This window comes from Eptatretus burgeri, chromosome 8 (genome assembly GCF_056783735.1).
Source record: "Eptatretus burgeri isolate ZD-2024b chromosome 8, Ebu_testis_v1, whole genome shotgun sequence".
In the NCBI taxonomy this organism is placed as follows: domain Eukaryota; kingdom Metazoa; phylum Chordata; class Myxini; order Myxiniformes; family Myxinidae; genus Eptatretus; species Eptatretus burgeri.
In genome coordinates, this window is record NC_140968.1 from 34,420,521 (window position 1) to 34,442,138 (window position 21,618).

General features: G+C 43.8%; 1 protein-coding gene across 4 annotated transcripts in view; it reads right to left on the reverse strand.

Annotated features, from left to right (window-relative positions):
• Positions 1–513: 513 nt before the first annotated feature.
• TNFAIP8 (TNF alpha induced protein 8) overlaps positions 514–21,618 on the reverse strand; it is a 52,609-nt gene continuing 31,504 nt past the window's right edge. For all 4 annotated transcript variants that reach the window (XM_085891486.1, XM_085891485.1, XM_085891484.1 and 1 more), the window contains exons 2-3: positions 4,747–4,967; positions 514–4,531 (exon numbers count right to left, since the gene is read on the reverse strand). In XM_085891486.1, coding sequence (XP_085747612.1) covers positions 4,178–4,531; positions 4,747–4,965 — 573 coding nt within the window. In that variant the 5' untranslated portion in view covers positions 4,966–4,967 and the 3' untranslated portion in view covers positions 514–4,177. The remainder of the gene's footprint in view (positions 4,532–4,746; positions 4,968–21,618) is intronic.

Here is a 21,618-nt window from a genome sequence, read left to right on the forward strand (position 1 = left end):
CAGGACCCTGGGATCCCAAGCCGCCACCCTAACCACTAAGCCAACACCAGGCTTAAAGACAACATATGTATATGTATATATATTTCAGAAGCCCATGGTAAAATACCACGTATGTATAGGCATGATTATGAATGAAGTTTAACAACAAAAACCTGTAGTTACATCTTTATGGCAATTGGCAATGATCGGAATCAAGATTACAACACGAGTGCTGTTAATATTGGCATCCCTCCAGAAATTAAATTAATAAAGATACAGGAAACTACAGCACAAACAATAAACTGCCAGAACCATTGCACAGGAATAGATTTACAATACAATATTGTTGAACTTTTTCAAAAGATCACTAAATGCCTGCAAGGACAATAATGAGCACAAAAAATATCAAAAGGTGATCACTTGTTACTTTCGGAACATGTCGAAGAATCTCATCTTCCTGTATCCAAGTTAATATATTTGCAATTTTTTTTAAATATTTAAACGACTGTACCCCAGAAATGCTGAAGGACCAACTCAATAAACGTGTCCTTTATTGTTCCATTGTTAACACAAAGTGCTATTTACACATTTTTGTATAGTGCAAAGAATATCAGAATGATAAACTTAAACTGATTTTGTTCAAAACAAAACAAAACAACCAAAAAGAAAAACTTTCATTCAATCCAAAACAAATCGGAGTTCGTATTCATGGAGTTATCGAGAACGTGAATGGTACTGAGCGCAAAAACCAGCGTCAATGAAATCCAAAACCCTATTGGGATGTTTAAACGATCGAACCGTAAATCAGCCTAAGTTGCCTGGCTGACAGTAACCCCCAAAAAGCGGCCTTCCATGACTTGTCCTCAGCTGTGAGTCATCAGGCCTGGCAGGATGGCCTACAGGTATGTGTACTCCCCTCTGAGCTGTCTAGCCAGGTTCGAATTCCAAGCCAGCTATAAACTGTCATCCTGGTGATTCACGTGCAAGGTGCACGTCAATGTGTGCATGTCCATTGGAGGGACATCAAGCCAGAAGACCCATCTGCCAGCACCGGTTTGTCGGTGCCAGAACCAGAAATCTTCTTTTTTCCGCAAGATTCATCGGTGTCTTTCGAGAACAGAACAGTATACGAGTTATCGCCGGTACCCTGACCAAATTACAAACTCCTTCAACCTGCAGTCGAACGTCGGGATGTTAAGTAAGTGGTAGTGCTGTGCTTGTAGGAGTGTGCATCATCAACATGATTACCTCTGCCACAGAGGGTGGATGGAGGTTATGTATTCAACCCTGTTTGTCTGTGAGCAGAATATCTCAAACTTTTGGACGGATTATGAAGAAACTCGGTGGATGTGTTGGGTAGATGACAACTGACAAGAACAAGCCAATTCGATTATGGCACAGTTCAGCAGATCCGGCCCACGAGTGGGATACAAAACGTAAACCATTCAGCCTGGTGGAGGTATGCGATCTACCGAGTGCCGTACTACTGTAGTTTCTGTATGCAACGCATTTTTTTGTTTGAAAAAGTAAATATCAGAGGTGTGTGTGTGTGTGTGTGTGTGTGTGTGTGTGTGTGTGTGTGTGTGTGTGTGTGTGTGTGTGTGTGTGTGTGTGACGAGAGGAGTTGAGGGAATTCAAAGTAATTGAAAGCAGGATTTTCAGAAGGTTAGTAAGCTGTCCATCGTAACCGCAGCCTGTAAGTTACATTTCTTATTCCTTCTTTAATGGCCACAATTATTCCCACGTTCTTTGTGGGCTTGGCCGGGGTAAGTTTTTGGCCCAAGTCTTTCGCGGACCGACTGGCCAGGCTTGATGTTCCACAAAATATTTGGGCAGGAATTTGTAATTTGTTCAGAGCGCCGGTGATAGCTCGCCTACTATTTGCGAAGGACGCCGTGGGATCTTTAACGTCCACCAATGAATGTGAGCAGAGGGAACATCCAGTTGAACGTCCATCCGAAGGGACGGCACACACATTGATGAATTACCCTGCCTGTGGAACACCGGGATGACAGTTTATCGTTGCGTCGGGATTCAAACCCAGGCTCGATGGCTTAGAGACAAGCGTGTACCTTTCGGCCATCCTGTAAATGTCAATTTGTGAAAATGTCATCAACATCAACAAGCCGTTTCAAAGTTAGACAAAATCACTCCAACTATCGGCTTTAACGTCATCTCGAAAACAAATCGTGTCCGAAATTTCCGTCAAGATCGGATCCCAAAGCCTCAAACACTACCAAAAAAAACGAAAGAAACAATGATCGTTGGACAAAAAATAATTATGTTAAAACTGGCTAAGCATCGTTATTGTGTACAATCCAAAACAACATTTTGTTATTGTGTATAATAATTTAGAAATACTGTACCTCAAAATGACATGTTTATAAAGAGGTCAGACAAGAAAGGCCGAGTTACACCCACAACAAAAAGTTCTCGTAAAGATGAGTGCACTCAGAATATCAACACCAACCAACTAACTCCGTCCAGGTGGCTCAAATGTTTTAAGGTGTACCTGGAATGAAAAGGTCACAGAATGAGGGAGTGGAGTTAATTGGGATGGCTGAGAAATAAGAACCAAAAAAATAAAATAAACCGAGGCCATATAACGGAGGTCCTTTCATTTCTGTAAAATTTACAACTCATACACATTTCAAAGCAACGGATGCATTGGGCAGTGGTGGAGGAAGGAGTGGATAGAGTAACACTGTTAAGATTGCTACGATTGCTCCATCGGGCAGTTGTCGAGAAATCTCAACTGGACATTCCAATAGGTCAATAGGTGATAGGTTGTACACAATGTATGGGAATTCAAATGCATGTGAACACGACAGAAGGGCACAAGGGTCGTGTTAAAAAAAAAAAAAAAATTCATAAAATTATGAAATGTAATCTCAAAATCAAATATACAACTTAACTGTCTGCGAACTAACAAGAAAGATAAATCTTCTTCTTCGTCCTTCTCATCCCCTTTATAAGGGGTGTGGTCCAACAGTACCGAGCTTCTGCCCTGCCTTGCCCACTATATACTCCTCCACTTCCCCCTGTCCTCAGCAAACTCTCTTCACTCTCCAACCACCCCTACCTTATTGAAAAAAATCAGGAAAAATGAACCGTGAAATACAACGAACAGGTGCAACAAAGCACGTTTGAGAAAGTCTCATGGTCAAGGTTTGATTAAAAAAAAAAAATCAATAAGAAAGGCTATATGTACAAGTCCAGGCCTGATATGATATGTCAAATTGTCCTCACGATCCCAAAATGCATTTCCTCCTGCACTCAAACCCCCCTCTCCCCCCTAGCGTCTCTCATGTCACTCCATGCCAATCGAACGTTCTCGATTTTAACGGAGGTCCTTGATATTTCACGAGCCCTTCATTTTGTTTGCTCATGTTTTAGCAAATGTGCAAAGCTTTAAAATGACCGAATACAAGATGGCAGGTGTAAATGGCAACCGGGTGGTTCGTGGTTCGAATCCTGCTGTATGGCTGTCGTCCTAATGGAACCAAAGCTCGCACGATAGTGGAATGGTGCATTTGGAATGAGGAATTGAAATAAAAAAAACAAAACAGTGACAAATACAATAGATAACAAAAAAAAAAAATCATGAAAGTGTGCACAAAGAAAAAGAAAAAAAGGAAACCTTCAGCAAAACGTTATAGATTCAACCAAGTGCTGTTTGACCGCCGATGACCGGTACAGAGTACCATGGTAAGTTACGGAGGGGATAGGAAAGGACGCAGGGCGAGTTGATATTATACCAGAACTCATGCTCTCTCAATCCTATTTGTACCTGTACACCGATGGAAAAGATATCAAGTCCGAAGGAAGCAGTGGATGACTGAGTGAGAGCCACAAGAACCACAAGCTGCACAAAAGGGAGATTAATGGTCAAACCATGAAAGATTACCTAGCTACAATTACAAATTCCATCTTTAATGGAGTAATTACCATTTAAGGCATAATTGGCATGAACTGTGATCTACACCAAACCCACTCCCTGATGGTAGTGATTGTACAGTTGTGATGAGGTTACTGGAGATGAGGTGGAAGGTGAGATAGGGTGAAGAAATGAAGGATGGGGAAAAAGAAAAAGAAAAAACAAAATCAGATAAATTATATAATAGGGTGTTGTAGAGAAAAGGGAAAGGGTGGGAGAGGGGAGGGGGTGAGGGGGAATGGAGGATCGGAAACACCCCAATCAGATGACATCGTCATCCAACAACTGATCGAGGCCATCGCAAAGACGGCCAAGCGCAGGGAACAAAGGACCGCCCGGTGTGTACACGGCTGTTAGAAAGCCAGCGTCAGCGAGGCGACCAAAGACGTGGTCTACGCGCCCGTGGGACTTCGCTGTGAGGTGATTCTCAACGAGTTTATGCAGAAGATCCTTGCAAGTCTCCAGGTGCTTGATCAACACAGTCCGATCGAAGGTGAATTCCACTCGATAGAAGGTGACCACCGTCATCGCTAATTGATGAAATAGGGTCTTGAACCGCCGTGCAACTGCCATTTCCTCTGTGGAAAACTGCTTGTGCCGGGACAACACCCCAACCTGAGTGGGTTATGGAGAGAGTGGTGGGGGGGGGAGGGGGTGACATGAGGAGGACACTAGGATTGAAGTTGCAAAGGTCAGAGCTGTTAGATCTTCAAAAAAAATGTATTCTGTGGTCTTTGCTCCATACCTAGCAAACAAAGGACAATGAACTTGCCCACCTTAAAAACATGAAGGGACTTATTGACCACTCAACCTCCACACACATTCCTCACCTTCACAACAATCTTGACGATGTCTTTAATGATCTTTTCTGCTTCTTTTCGACTGTTCAAGTGTCCGCGTAACAATCTGTACAACTCATCGAGCACAGAGCCCGTAGCGTCGTCCACGACAAGATTAGCGGCGCCACGTGATGCCATCCCACTGAGAACCTTCTTTTGGGCCTTCAACGCCAAATTCTTTGAGCTGAAGCCCTCTGTGGTACCAGCCATCTCTGTGGTTCATGGTTCATAAATACCAATCAATGTTATAATCACGACCTGAAAATCATCAATATCGTTTTGAACGAGGCAAAGTGATTATTGAAAGATCATCATTAAAAAAAACCCCAAAAAAACCAGAAGAGAACAATGCATTATATGTGAAACCAAGTCAAAGACTATGTATGCAGTACAATCGTTAACGATACGATTCATTCTGCAGACTTTGTCTTGACAGATATTAGTCTTGATTGAAATTGTTTGATATTAATTGAATATTCCCCCCCCCTCCGCCCCCCCACAGCAATATCAGTCAGTGAGTGAGTGAGTCAGTGGTTAGAAAGATATATATAATATGTAAATATACATACAAACATACATATACTGTGGGGTGTGCTTACACATTGTGTAAGCATACAAACCGTGTTTCCCCATTGTCTCGAGGGTCGCTGACCTACATCTGATTTATGAACACCCAGACTTATGAACCAACCCCCATAAAATATTGTTGCAGTTGTGGAAAACCGACCAAGGGAAGTTGCATTCAATATATAGGGAACCCTGAGTTCATGATTTAATTGGTACGAGACGGCCCGTGAACCCGTTGGGTTCGCGTTGTGACAGCTGTTGATGAAAAAAAAATTATTTCAAGAAAAAAAAAGATAGCTCCAGCGAACAATACTGCTGAGGTTGTTTGCAATGATCAAATACTCCCGAAGAGTACTTGAATGAATCGGGAATTGATTTTTTAAATAATTTTTTTCGTTGCCCGATTTGAATGAAACTTGATACTGCAAACCGCAGGAGAATGGTGAGTAATGTGGGCAGAAAATTTTTGCGCCATCGTGCACCGTTTTGGCTGTATTTTGGGAAAATACATACAAGATGGGAGTTTTAGTAATATTTTGATGTGTGCTCAAATAGGTCCCTTAAATTTTGTGCAGGGGATGGGGGGAAATGCGTTGTGTGGGGGTGTTGGTTTCGCTCGGCTTTTCCCCTTCATATAATTCTCCAACCTTCAGCTAACTCTCCAACTTTCCCACTTTCAATCCATTAATCCAGCCATCTCCAATCACTCACCCTTTGAGTCTCAAACTCTAAAACTCCCAATGAAATCTTCCCTCCCCTCGTTCATCCAACCTTCTCCAATCCAACACCCTTCACCCTCTCAAAACCCTGCAACCTCCACTGGAAAGTTCCCTCCCCTCGTTCATTCACCCACTTCCAATCCCTCCATCCTTTTGCTTCCAAACCTCTATTTCCCATGCTACCCTCGGAAACCCTCCCTCTTCATTCAACACCCTTTCACCTCCGAATCGCTGTAACCAATATTTTATCGTGAAGAGCGCAATTAATCCATAAGTTCAAATTAATCCCTCCTTCCTTTCCTGCATTTTGAACATTTAAATACACATTAGAAGTTGATCCCTGTGTTAAAATGTACAGAATTACACTATGAGCGCTGAAATGGCGTACCGCCACCGAGGATTCTTCTAGTAGGAGGTGTGCCACTCAGTCACCAAAGACTTTTCTGGAAGTCACTCGAAGATTCAACACCCAGGAATCAATGACAAGAAACCACATACGGATGGGTAAGGTCTCGGACCACACCAACCTCTATAACAAGAAGGCATGTGGGTGAAGATACGAGCTGCCAGGGAACAGAGCCATGGAGAGGGAGAGGAAGCCGCAAGGCGAGCATAGCCGTTGGAGAGAGCCTGCCTTGTTACAACCATTTGCATGCACTATACCTGGACGAGTCTCTGCCTGAATGAGCTGCTGTTTTCAAGTGCTGTACCTGGATGAGTCTCTGTCTGAATGAGCAGTCAATTGTCTGTGCCAGCACGAGTCACTGCCTGATGAGAGAGCGAGTGCGAGAGTCTACGGACAGACAGCCACACGAAAACTGTTGAACCCAATGGTTCCAACCACTTCACTCTGCATTCTGACACTGCACCAACACTTCCCATATCCCCCATTACCCCCACCCATCCTGTCCTCTATTTGGGCCAAACACAGGCCCACCAGTACATGTGTTCAGTCTGGAGTCACAACCATGCTCCGCTCTTCCTCTAAGCTTCTCATCTTTCTCTCTACATTCCCGGATGATTTATAGCTCCTGTCTCTTGTGCCGAGAATTTAGTAATATTGTAGAAGGGGCTTCTTATTTTCTCCTGCATATTTGCTTGCTTGTGAATATTTGCTTGCCTGCAATACATGCCTTGATCAGTCTTGTAAATACATGCTTGTGCTCATCAATTGCCTGATTGCAAATACACATTTGCTTTAATGCTTTGGTAAACTATGCTTTCAAACCTGCCCGGTTAGCCTTTTGCTTCATTGGTCTGATATAGTGTGTACGTATTAAATAGACAAGATGTTGTACCTCAGTGAATTTCTCCAATAGGATAGACGACATCCCCCCCCCCAACCTCTACCCCCATGATTTTCTTGGCCATACTTCAGAAATAGATGGGGTGGATGTTGAGAGCGAAGTTCCCCAGGTGAGATAGCTAGCTCACCAAAAGGTAATGTGACTGTGGGCGTGAAGATCCTGTTAGAATTAGTTATCCCAACCAGCGCTGCGGTTGCTGAGCAGCAAGTTGGGTCACAGAGTTATCCGTGGCTGGCGGCTTCAGAGTTGGAGGTTGAGCAGCAGGTCCGAGCGACCCCCTTGTGCAGGAAACATGGAACAGTATTTTTCTTATTATTATTTATTTATTTATTTTTTAATGTCTAAGATATGAATGTTCGTTCATATTGTTGTGAATTCGCGCCCGCCGGCGTGCGATCCGCCGCTCGACTCGAATGGCGGCCGCCTCGCCCACCGGAACGGACAATTCTGTCGTGACCCTCTCGGAACAACGCCGGGAGCTAGTCACGGGTGGGGGTTTAACCCCACCACGACCGTGCCAATTGCCCACCCGCGCAGGATAGGGTCGCTCGCCAAATTCGATCTACCTAAGTACCTGCGCGGATGGTCGACCGGGCGATCGTACCTCGCCGCAGGCCGACTCCGGACACGAACCGCTTAAGCGGTCCGTTCCGTGCTATCGGGATAACCGAGCGGTGTTATCGTCGGCCTCGATGGTTCCGATTAATTATCGGGCGTATTAAGCCCACTACGAACCCTTTACGTGAAGCAGGATGGAGGGTCAATAAAGAAAAGACGAAGCGAAACGGGAAAACAGTTCACACAATGCACATTTATTACGTGACACACGGAAAGCACACATATACAGCCAAACAGTCAAAATGCACCTATATCAGTAAAACAAAAGAAACAACGACGCAGAGTTACAACCGACTACGTGCACACACGGCAACACTTATAGAGTTCTACTTTACAGACGGCGCCAACACACATTTACTCAAAAGCAAAGGAAAGAAGCCACCCTCATAGACAAGGGGGCAGATGGGCCTGTAGGCCAATATGTGCGCGGGACCTGAAGGAGCGGCCAGGTCCGCGAGACCGGGTGGGTCCTACCCGCGTCCTCGTGACGCGTTGGCGGACGAGCCGCAGATGTGGCCGCGTGGCTGTGCCCCGACTCCGTGCTCCTTCGCGGGTTTCGTTGGCAAAATGTTTGGAGTGGGGTGGGAACGGGGCCCCCTTTGTTGCACTATCTCAGCGCGGGGGAAAAGGGGGAATTGTTGATGCCCTGGGGGAGGGAGAATGGCTGGCTGGCTTGGGTCCTGCGATGAGCGATCTCCCACCGCGACCTCATCGCCGACCGCCGTCCTTCTCACCTCGGACCCGAGCTCCTTGGCCTCTTCCCCCAACTCTCCTCAGCCGACTGCAGAACCCAACTCGATGCCTTCGCCACCCGACTCCACTCTCTGCCACACTCTGCTGCTGCCACACTCTGCCGCTGCCACACTCTGCTCTCCAACCAAAAACTGACTCTGCCCTCGATGACTCTCTTACCAAAACTCTGCCACGATTCGCCTTGCGCTCGCCGTTTTATAGGCCGGCAGGAGAAAACAATGTGCAAATTTCTGGATCAGGATGTCCTCGGGGGCGGAGCCACGCTCGCCAATTGGACGGAGGAAAAGTGGGCGTGAACCCCCCCTGATCCTAGAATTTGCATATATGGATTTCACACAGACGCGGCTGGAGGCGGGGCCAAGCCGCTTCACGCTTGCTAATTGGACGGATCAGAAGTGGGCGTGTAGCGTTCTTGATCCGAATTCTCCCTCGGAAAGGCTGCTATTTGCACTTGCGGCTTGGTGCGTATCTTGAATGAGCCCAAGACAGCCCGACGCTCAGTGTTCACAGGTGGTGCGGGAATGGCCGTAGAAGGAGAGAGGTGAGGGTGGTGGAGGGTTTATCGGTGGTGGTTTGATGGTTATGGCGGTTGAGACGTGGTTGGTTCAAAATAAAGATAGAACAGAAAAAAACGGCTATCTCAAAGCGTCGCAGCCCAAATGAATCACATAAACTCCCTCTAAACAACGGGTTTGCGGCTAACTACACATGTACTTAGAGTTATCTCACCTACGGGCCCTGAATGGTGGTTTGCAAATTTCCACAGCCGTAACAATATGTATGAACCAATCGTGGTGGGAGCAACTTGGGACTCATTGGTTGGGCTTAGTATGACTTTCTTCTGCGAGATGTAAAGTCTGAGCATCACGTGGCCTACAATATCCCGTGGACTGTACAGTACAGTACAACTTGCAGCTGTATTCATCGTGCCACATATTTTACTGCAACAACGAACCCCACTCATGGCTGATAAATGTTGCAGTGATGTTCCTGCAATGAAGAAACGTGGAACCTCAACATTGAAGACAAAACTGGAGGTTATAGAATGATCTTTTAAAAGGTGAATCTTCCTCCCAAATCGGTCGTTAATTGGACCTTAATTGTTGGACGATCGAAACAATTATAATTAAAGGACAAGATGAGAATATGACAACATATAAAATGGATCTGTGCCCATTAAGTCAACAATAATAACAAAACACAAGTCTGGAGACGGCGATGGGTCACGAGAAATGTACACGGTTCGCCTTTTCTATTTTTTGACCTTCGAGAGGACGCCACGGGAAAACTGGCGGGAATTGGGAAAAACGTAAATGATGAAAGTTGTAGTACTCGAAGAGCACTACTTGCATACCAACTTTCATTCGAAACAGTTGAAAACCCAAGGAGCTCGATGCCCAATTTATTGATTTTTTTGACATTTTCTAAGTTCGTGACCTTGTGACCGTGACCTTGGGACAAAAATGAAAAATTGAGCTCTATGGGGCTAGGCAGGTGCCATTGGGCTAACCAAATACCGAAACCCCTGCTAGATTTGACAAACCCCCTCGGAGAAGATGTAACTTGAAACCGGCTACCCCCTAAAAACACGTTTTTTGGGCGTGGCTCCGCCCATAACTGTTCGGAATGCAACTCATTCTTAAGTTGAGGACCCCATGCATATAAAAAAAAAATTATATATATATATATATATATATATATATATATATATATACATACATACATACACATATATTTCAATAAAATGGCAGAAATAGCACCACCTTTGGTGGTAGCCAATAGTACAAATCATCTTCCTTTTTCTTCTTCATAATACAATGGAACCTTCTCAATGTTATGATGTTGAGTGTGATATGTTGTGATCAATAAATCTTTTCAAAATGACAAAAAACAAGGCAATACCTGTTGGCATTGTTAATAGTCAACTTATCAAAAGTCTCCCGTACATAATACAGGCTGGCAGGAGAGCCTAGAGATAAGTACACTCGCCTCCTGAGCTGTCTCGCCTGGGTTTGAATCTCAACTCAGCTATAAAATGCCACCCTGGCGTTTCCCATGTAGGACGAGCCATTAATGTGTGCGCACTGGTTGTTGGTGGACGTTGAAGACCCCACACTGTTTTTTTTTTTTGTGACGAGTTAGCGAGCTATCGCCGGCACTCTAAACAAATTACAACTTCCTGTCTTGACTGCAGGTAGCAAGTGATACGTTCTTCTAGGGGGAGGGGGGGTTCCTTGACACTGGCTTACACTGCTTTCTATCTCAGAACGTGGTTGTTGTCTGCGAAGCAGCTCCAACACCATAGACAGTTGTCCGGTTGCCCTTGGTGCGTTTCGGCTACACAATGCCCCGAATCCAATGATTAAAATTCCTCATGAGAATCTCAAACGTTTGATTTTCCACTGCATATCAAATAAGTTTAAAGTTCTGTGCCCCCAGTAATAAGAAAGAGCGCTTTGTAAGTGACTATGTCATGAATAGGTGGATTTTGAATAACGAGGATAAGAAAAGGGAAAGCACAACTTAAGGGAAGTTACTTTTGAGCAAGAAGGGTCAGCTGTCTCTACACAGAAATAGCATACAGGTTAGGCCAATTTCACAAAAAACCCCAACAACAACCACCTTCTTCACCTCCAGTGGTGGAGGTCATAATTATTTAATGTAAATTTGGAAGAGAAATGCTCATCACCAATTCTATATACACAGACATTTGTCCTAATAATCTGCCATTATATGAAGAACAAAGGGAAGAAGAAGAAGAGATTGAATAAAATAAGGTCGTGTTAGTAAAAGTTCTGTTAATTGGAGAGACCGTGGTTAAATTTATAAAAAATAAATCAGAGGAAAAAGGCTTTCAAAGTCCTCCGTTAATTCCATCATATTATATTTTCATTGTTTCTGTATTTATCATGTCGTGCCCCTATTTTTGGAGGAAAACAAGGACACCGAGGGGAGGAGAGCGAGCAAACCTCATTTTCCCAGAAACTTACCCCAAAGGAGTAGCCGAGCACCATCTCATCTTTGATGATTACCGCGTCGTGCCAGCGTCAGAATAAGCAAGTTACAAAAGGCCTTGCCAATCCCAAACTGGTTGGCACACAAGACTGAAATTGAAAGGTTGGCACAAATTATCCCAGGCTGGTTGGCACACAAGAACACCTGTGTCCTCCACACACCCCACCCCCTCAAACCTCCACCCCTCACCTCAGCTCAGCTCTAGAGGAAGCATGAAAGGTGAATTGATGAACATGCATTGGGCCGACAAACCTGTTAGCTTCAGGACATGGAAATTTCTGCTATTACGTTACATGGAACCTTGGAAAAGGCTTTGTGCCATTTGAATAACTACTCTTAAAGCTTAGCGGAGAAAATATCGAGAGAGTAAAGATTGACTAGTTTAAAAGGACAAGATAGCTCAAAGGTAGCATAATCGCCGATACGTTGTCTAATCAAAGTTCAATTCCTCACCCGACTATAAAATCTCATCATGGTGTTTCACAGGCCAGGCGTTGCAGCGAACAGGACGCTGTCCCTCCAAATGGGGCATTAAGCTGGCGGTCCTGGTTGTTAGTGCTGTCAGAACCGGCTATTCACGGGGGATGCGTTCTTGAAAAATGCTGCGAACGTCGGGATCCATGAATGTCGGAGCATTGTTGAATTAAAAAAAAACAAAAAAAAAAAAACATGGTCTAGGCTCATGGAAGAGCAATTGCACAAAACAAATCAGGACACAACATAACAAAGGGAACTGCAAGAGAAAGGGGAAACGCTAACTGCAGGGTGAAGGGAGAAAGTAGTGAGAGCCGGACAAACAAGAGATGCAGGCAACGATGAGGGGTAAGGGGAAATACAAAGGGTGGACAATATGTCAGGTCAGATCGGGGAGCATGCGGCGGAGCAGCGCGTTGCTGCGTCCACTTTTCACCAGTACTCTTGGGGCCTCCGTCTGGCCATTCCCCAGGCAGATGCCTGACCCATCCCCATCTCCTTGAGATGCTGATCAACCTGCTGCAACCACGAGGCACATGGTCGGCATGTTGGCCTCCTCCACTCACGAAGCTCCCTCGCTGAGAGAATCTGGTAAGCAGGACAGCATCAGGAAAACGAACCACATGACCATACAGCCGCAGCTGACGCTCATTGACAATACATACAGGTAACAAATCACATCTGATTCTCCCTCAGCAACCGCTCGTTGAACACAAAGTCTGACCAGCGGTCGCTAAGGATTCTCTGAAGAGACCTGGTACCAAAGGAGTTAAGTCTTCATCTCAGATCCCTAGTCAGAGTCAAAATCTCACATCCATAAAGCAAGACTGGAAGAACCAAGGACTTAAAGAAACAATATGGATCCATAAGCAAGATTGTGTTTGACCAGTTTGTAATTTTTGTCAACGGCTGAGGAGAGGGAAGAGGCTGCTGCCTGTCTGTCAGAAGGATGAGAGATGTTATGGCAGAGAATGGAGTTGGCCTTGAATTCCATAGGCAGACAGTTTGGAGAGCAAGGCATGATGCCAGACCATCATAAGCTCGAGATATGTTCAGAGAGAACGCCCGGATCTCATGTCTGATAATGAGGGCCTCCATCCATTGCTAGGTGAGTAGAAGCAGCATGTTTAAGGTAGAGTGACCAGGTCTGAATCCAAATTGATGACGTGAGATGAGGCTGTTGGAGAAAAGGAATGATTTTATATCAGCTGCGATGATGGAATCCATGATCATGCTGACGATTGGAAGCCAATTGTGATGCAGTTAAGGAGATATGTTTTTGCACCTTTTTAAAAAAAATGTAATTCTGTGATGTTGGCTGATTTCCAATTTCCCAGATGAATACAAGAGACCAGTCCTGAAGTGTAATTAAAATTTTTTTTTTTTTTTTTTAAAGCGAATGTCGAAGCAGTGCACTTTATGTTGCGCAAATCCACGGGGTCTGCGAATAGCGATTCTGCGAATTGCGGGGTCCGACAGTGCTGTAATTGCTGGTGGACCTTAAATATTCCCCAATACCTCACAAAAGAGTACATTATTGTGTGCAGGTGCACTGGTAAAAATAAAAAAAATTGTTGCCATAATCTGCAGGAGGCAGATTGTGACATATCTGCACTGCATCAGTGCATCAGTGACTACCCTCAGAAAATAAACAAGCAGCTTAGTGCTAAATACACATAAATTAATCATGAACTAGAGAGTTCATAGGACACGATACCCCATGCCAGTGATACTGAAATTTTAATAAAACTGAAATAAACTGAAAAATAAATTAAATTAAAATTAAAAAATAAAACTGATACTGAAATTGAAACGATGTTTGAAAAAAAATCTGAAAGTTTAGTGCTATTGAGTAGTCCAGAGCAATCCTGAACACCACCGTTATACACCACTCATTGAACGTTCATTTAAATTGAAGTACAGCACTGTAAAACTGGAGGTTTTTGGAAGTATTATGACAGACGATTTGTGGACTACAGTGTTCAAGAGAACAATTCAATCCTGTGTATAATTCACGGACAGGTGTTTGTGTGTGTGTTTTTGTTTGTCACAGTACTCCTACAATTCTGGGCTGATTACATCCAGACTTGCTATATAGGATCAGCATGACCCCAATTAATGTATCGGGGTGTTTTTGGAGGGAACGCAAATTCTCTATTTAAATGTGTATCGTGTAGCGCCGCCTCCAGGTGGTGGAGGGTATTACAAGTCTCCACCATTTACAGTGCAGTTGTCCTGTCCCAAGCCTGGTGTTGGCTTCGTGGTTAGGGTGGCGGCTTGGGATCCTGGGGTCCTGAGTTCAAGCCCCGTTGGCCGCTGAATTAATATACACCAGGAGAGAGAGAAGAGAGAGAGGCGAGAGAGGAGAGAGTGGAGAGAGTGGAGAGAGTGGAGAGGAGAGGAGAGAGAGAGAGAGAGAGAGAGAGAGAGAGAGAGAGAGAGAGAGAGAGAGAGAGAGAGAGAGAGAGAGAGGAGAGAGAGAGAGGAGAGAGAGAGAGGAGAGAGAGAGAGAGAGAGAGAGAGAGAGAGAGAGAGAGAGAGAGGAGAGAGAGAGGAGAGAGAGAGGAGAGAGAGAGAGAGAGAGAGAGGAGAGAGAGAGGAGAGAGAGAGGAGAGAGAGAGAGAGGAGAGAGAGAGGAGAGAGAGAGAGGAGAGAGAGAGAGAGGAGAGAGCTGTCCCCACGTTTTCCAGTGCAGTGAGGTGTTTTGAATTATAAGCAATGGGTATGTTTTTGCTTCATGTACATAACCCGGGTTTTTTTTTGCCTATACAGAGCTGTCAGTTTCCTATATACCACCCAAGTAAAGGTACAAGTCAGAAGAACATGTTGCATGCTTGGAACAAGATCGCACGTAAGGCAGGTACTCTGCTAGTTTAAATAAAATAAATATTGTAAAAGTTGTTTTAATAAATCAATTCCAATTTTACTGCCATTTTCCGCAGTGTCAATTATTACGTTGCCTTATCTAACACGTTAGATTACTCATTCATGCCTGTTGTATGTATCCATTGTGACATCATTAAAAACAGTAAGTTTCCTGTTTGGAATGATTTGCAATTCTGTTTGACCGTCAGGCAGGCAGAAAGAGGATAAATATTATCTCACTCCTCTTTGCACATGTGCGATCGGGACAAATTCAGAGCCAAGGTACGGTAAAACGAAAGACTTGTCTTCCCATTCACATTCCGAATCGTGTTCAAAACATTCGATTAAAATAAGCTGTTCCTCAATCATAAACTGATAAGTCAGACATACAGACAGACGGACATGAATCAATTGCTTAACCTCCCGTTGTTGCAGGCGCGTGGGGTAACAATTGAAAAGAAGCTTAGATCAGCAACTGGAGGTATAATTATCCGGCTATTGGTCCGACAGGATGGTGAAAATATAGCACACATGCAGATCTGAGTTGTCTGGTCTGGATTTCATTCTCGTGATTCACAGGCGGGGCGGAGCATCACAAAGTGAACCGTGCCTCGGATGGACGTAGTTTGCAAAAACTGGTGGATTGTTAAGGTTAATTAAGAAAGATGTCTTGACGAAGAGTATAGGAGTTATTGCCAGAACCCTGAACAAGCTACAAGTTTCTGCCCAAACTCTTGCCAACCCACACTTGGCAAGCATGCCGAGGATACAAAAAGCCCCTTACGACGGAGGCTGTCATCCTGCAGCGGAATGAAATAGGCCGGCTTGATGACAATAATGATCAACAATAGCCAGAAAAAAATAAGGTACAGTCTATTTCATGATATACACACAAACCCACATAAATAAATAAATTTTAAATTTTTTTGAAAAGAGATTGGATAAAACTCATGGATGCCACAGCCAAACTGTTAGACCACTCTGTGTAGTCTTTGAGATGCATAAGTGTTGAGCGAAGTTATCGCGAGAGAAATGTTGTGTATGGATACGATAAGATATGGCACAGGCTTGATAGGTAGAATTCCCTTTTCCTTCCAATAGACAAGGAGTTAGGACATTATCCTCCAGATCAAGCCTTCACCTGCCATCTCCCAATCATTAAAAGCACATGGTCCACCATCAACCCCATCTGATGAAACTACCTAAATCCAGGGTCACTGCTCACCTCCACTCATTTGTTCCTCTTTTCTCTCACCTATGGAACCATCTTCCCCAGTCTGTTGTCCCATTCTTCCCTCCAGGACTTCAAGACACCTGTTCACCACTACCTCAGGTCACCCCCCCCCCAATCCATAGTCATGATCTCTTCAACCCAAAATGACCCCATTCTCAAGCATTCCCTTTTTCCAGGTTATTGTGATTTCCCCCCCTCTCCCTCACTTCTTTTCATTTGTTTATCAGGTGGTTGGTTCCTTTTCTGTTTCATCCCTGCTTTCCCCCTTCCTATGTGTTCATTCAGCTTGCGAGCAGCTTGTTCACCCTGTGTCCTTCTCCCCCTCCCCTTGATCTCACTCACTTCTACTCTACTGTTTTGTGTTTCCTCCTTTCCATTTTATTCCCTTCCATTCTGCTCTAGCTCTTCCATGAGCCTTGACCATGTATACAAAAAAGAAAACAAAAAAAAGCATTTCTATGCATTGTCAGGGTTGGAGGTTTTTCATGGGTCGAGCACAAGACCTGCAACCAATGTCTTCAAATACCCCAGAATGTTGGTCATTCCTGGTATCTCGCAACACGAGACCACAGGGTGAGGCTTGCAAATCTACAAGCTCGAACTTGTTCGGAGCTCCAGTCGTAATGTCCTTCAGTAATTATACATGCTTAAATCCAGCCATACAGGACCCTATATCTGTAAGCTAACGAGCGTTTGGAACTGGCACATGAGGCCCGACCCAGAAGGTTATTAAAAAACTCGAGTATTTACCGACAATCGGAAACCGATATTGTAATACTTACTCCTCGTACGAGTTCAGTGTCGCAGCTCCTCCGAAAGACTTCGAGCCTGTTTCAAAAAGGTTCCCAGACTGTGATAATCCAAACCTTTAATACTGTTGCCTACAGTATTAGGCAATTTGAACCTACAACCTCTGCAATGCCAATGCAGTGTTCTTACTGTAAAGACATCTTGCCAAAAAAATACTATTATGGTTCCTAGGGGGAGGCATGAAGTGTTTCATCTTGGTGTCCATGGTGTCCTACTTTTTGGGAAAAAAAAAAAAACTAACAAAAACATTTGGGGAATATTACGAGTTGGTGATACGGGAACCAGCAGTGATGTGCGATCACAGCCATCTAGTTTTTCAACAGTTTCTCGAGTTCATGGAAGAGTTATGTTGCGTGCGAGCATGCACGTACACTTCTTGGAGCACTGTGGGTACCTGCAATGCCATCTAGTGGTGGTGCTTTTCTCTACACAATCAGTGGGATATTCAGGGAGAAATGTCCATGGGATGCCAACTGACAGGGTTTCAGACAAACACAGGGGTTGACTGTGGGAGGGGGGGGGGGAGATGGGGGAAGTAACTTCTGGGAACACTCTGGGTGCCAGTCGCATCATCTCATGGCTGGGCTTGTCTCTCCGCAGTCAGCAGGGCATTTTATGGGGAGATCCCATAAGGCTGTGGGATTCTTGGAGGTCATTAAAATAAGTAGAGATAGAAAGTCATTGCAAGTTGTTTTGTGGGGTTACTATTGAGAACTATACTAGTCTAGATGCCAAACAGCCATTTCAGGGCAAAGCGTGCTTTAGCGTCATTATGAAGTTTTTTGGTTGATTCATCATCTCTGAGCTATCCTGAATCAGAATCAGCCGGGTGCCAGACTCGCGCCCTTGAGGAATTTTTTTTCGAGGCGAAAAACAAAATGGCCACCACAGGCTTTCGATAAATTCTGTTTTGGGCTATATCTTCACTTCTAATGCACTTACAAACACAATTTTGGTGTCTACTACGATGTTTCATGCGACAGACAAGGTAAACGTTGATGATTCTCTCAAGATTGGATGACAACAGATGGCAGAATTTGAATCTGGATGGCCAACAAGCTTCAACAAGACACTCACCAAGAAAGTGACCCTGATGACTTCGACCAAAAAGAGCATCAAGCTGGATGGAAGGCCAGTATATGATACCGAATTGATCCACACCCGAGTCATATGTCTCCAACAATACAGGGATATTGATATCAAGGATGTCCTCTCTTACGAACTGTCCCCTGTCCCAGCCTCCTTGTTTGATGAGAGCGGTGCGATGCGGGCTCAGTCGAAAGCAATCCTGAAGACAAAACTCCAAGTTGAGCAATCAAGTCAAATCCAAGGTGTTCCAGATGCCGTCATCATCGATGGATGCACCATGTTATGGACTGTACATTGGCCCACAAATGGTACAGTTGAGGATTATGTGATCAACTTCATGGGAACCATCAAATACCACCTGGAGTGTTGTGACGTATACCTGATTTTCGACAGGTACATCAAAATCAGCACGAAACAAATGACGAGATCCAGTCGCGCAGGTCATGATTCAAGTCGAAAACATCAACTCAACTTACACACAACACTTCCAATGCAAACAGTGGTCCTAAATGTAGCCTACAACAAAGTACAGCTGATCGATTTGATCTGTCAGTATCTGATGACCCACATTGTGGACAACCAGACCAAACTGGTGATCACCGGAAAAGATCCTACACCAGTACAAGTATGGAGCAATTCCACTCTCCAGAGACAGGAACTGAAAACACCATGAAGAAATAGATGTCATCATCATCTATCACTTGGTAAGAATTGTGTCAGGTGTCAGTGGTGACTCACACATCAAAGTGGTCTGCGACGATACAGATGTCATTGTCCTGTTGATTCATTTCTACCTCGAGGAAAAGATGACTGTGGATGTCAGCATGGAGAGTCTGTGTGCTGGGAGGGCGAACGTAGACATTCGCCAAACAGCACTGAAACACAAAAGCATTGCCAAATATCTGCCTGCTGTACGTGCTCTGACCGGATGCGATACTGTGTCATATTTGTTTGGCATTGGAAAGGCCACAGCGCTGAAGGTACTAATGGGTGGACATCATCCCACCTTACTTGGTCAGCTGGAAGCAGATGAGGAAAAGATGATATCTGAGACAACTACCTTCATTGCTGCCTGTTATCGTTCCAAAGTCGAAGGTGATATGTCCACACACCGGTATCAGTTGTGGAAGTCTAAGATGGCCAACTCCAAGATTACCTCTGCTCCGAAATTGAAGTCGTTGCCCCCATCGCATGATGCCTTTGTTCAACATGTACATCGCGCTCATCATCAAGTCATTATATAGAAATCGGCCACTCAGTCAGACCCTCCGAAGTTGGATCCCATCAAGTATGGATGGCAAGAAGGTGAGGACGGTGCGACGTTGTGTCCAACCACACTTCCATCTGATGTGTCTGCTGCACCAGTCACCATTCTGCAGCTGATCAAGTGTGGATGCTCCACCAGCCGACCATGTTCCACCGGGAGGTGTGGTTGTGCGGCAGCACAGATGTCATGTTCGATGTTTTGCAGTTGTAATGCTGGATCAGACTGTTGTAACGAACAGACAAGGGCAGTAGCTGCTAATCACGACGACGATGACGAAGATTGAACATAATGTAGAATATTGCATCCCTAAGGCCAAAAAAAAAAAAAATGTTGCATTGGCGTAACAGGTCACTGAAAAATAGGGTAGGTCGGTCGGGATCTTTTTTTTTTTTTTCTCCTAATAAATCCCTCCCAAAATCTCCCCCGGCTCGAGTACCACCCTTTTTGTCGGCGGGTTCTGTCCGAAACACTTCCGGGTTTTTGCGATCGCGATCGCAATCAACAAGATACTTGAAAACGATAGCAAAACAACAAAAATAGCAATAAAATAGGGTCGGCAAAATTTTTCGATAGCAAAAAAACAAAAAAAAAAACGTAGGGTCGGCGGAATTTTTAGGGTCGGGCGGGTTACGCCAATGCAACATTTTTTTTTTTTGGCCTAACAAAGTGAATATTTGTTTGCCTAAAAATAAAAGGTCATTTCAAAATCATATACATGTACATACTTACTTTAATACATAACCCAAAGTCATAGTCAACTATCCACATGTATCCAGATATATTTGTGTAAAAATTGTATTCCAATATAATCATCAATTCATTGATCATTTCAAGTAAGTTACTTCAGCTGTCATTGACTATTATTGTACGCAGTATTAATATTTGAGAGTTCATCAAATTCAATTTCTTACTCGAAGTAATCAGTGGAACTGCAAAAATAGCCATTTTTCATATTAAAATGGTGGCCATCTTGAAAATATGAGACAGGTCTATATATATATATATATATATATATATATATATATATATATATATATATATATATATATATATATATATATATATATATACATATACCTTCAATTTTATCATTATCGGATTCCTTGACCATGAAAACATAGTAGTAGACACCAAAATTGTGTTTGTAAGTGCATTAGAAGTGAAGATATAGCCCAAAACAGAATTTATCGAAAGTCGGTGGTGGCCATTTTGTTTTTCGCCTTTAAAAAAAAATTCAAGGACGCCAGTCTGGCACCCGGCTGATTCTGATTCAGGATAGCTCAGAGATGATGAATCAACCAAAAAAACTTCATAATGACGCCACAACATGCTTTTTCGCATTTCCGCTGGACTATAAGGTAGCAATCAGGTTCTGATTTTTAAAAAAAGAAAAAAGAAGAAGATTTTAATACATTATACAAGCTTGCCTGCAGCTGTATTTGTTTTTTGCTTTTCCTCGTATTACAGGTTCTACTGCAAATGTGTGCCAACTATGATCATGCTCGAGTCGTCTCGCGCTGGAAGATTTATAAATATGACGAGTGCAGAATTAAGTTTTACATTAATTGCGATTATTAAAAGTATTTCCTTGTTTGGGCATGAGGAAAAGTTTTGGATTTATCTTCGTTTCCATGGTTGATGGAAGTTTAAGGGACTTGCCGGACGTGACATTGTGATATTTGCCAATGTATGGCCGGATGAATCGAGATAACATCCTGATGAGGTCAAAAGATGCGCATGACCTTGCGTGAGCGAGGCAAATGGTTCACTTTGTCTGTCTGTGTACAGAAGTCAGTCAATGATCGAGGAACAACTTGATTTCAATTGAATGTTATATTTTGAATCCTGGAGAATATGAATGAGAACACAAACCTGTAGTTTAGCAGTACTTTGACTGAATTTGGCAAAATGTATGGAATCTCGTCCCGATCACACATGTGCCGAGTGGAGTAAGGAAAAAAAAAATTTCAGTCTGTGTCTATCTGACAGTCAAACAAAATTGGAAATCATTGCGAAGAGGGAGCTTACTATTTTGAGAGATGTCATAAAGGACACAAACAACAGTTATGAATAACTAATTCAACATGCTAAATAAGGTGGTTTAAAAGATGGTGCCCTCAACGGTGGTGAACTTCCAAAAAAACC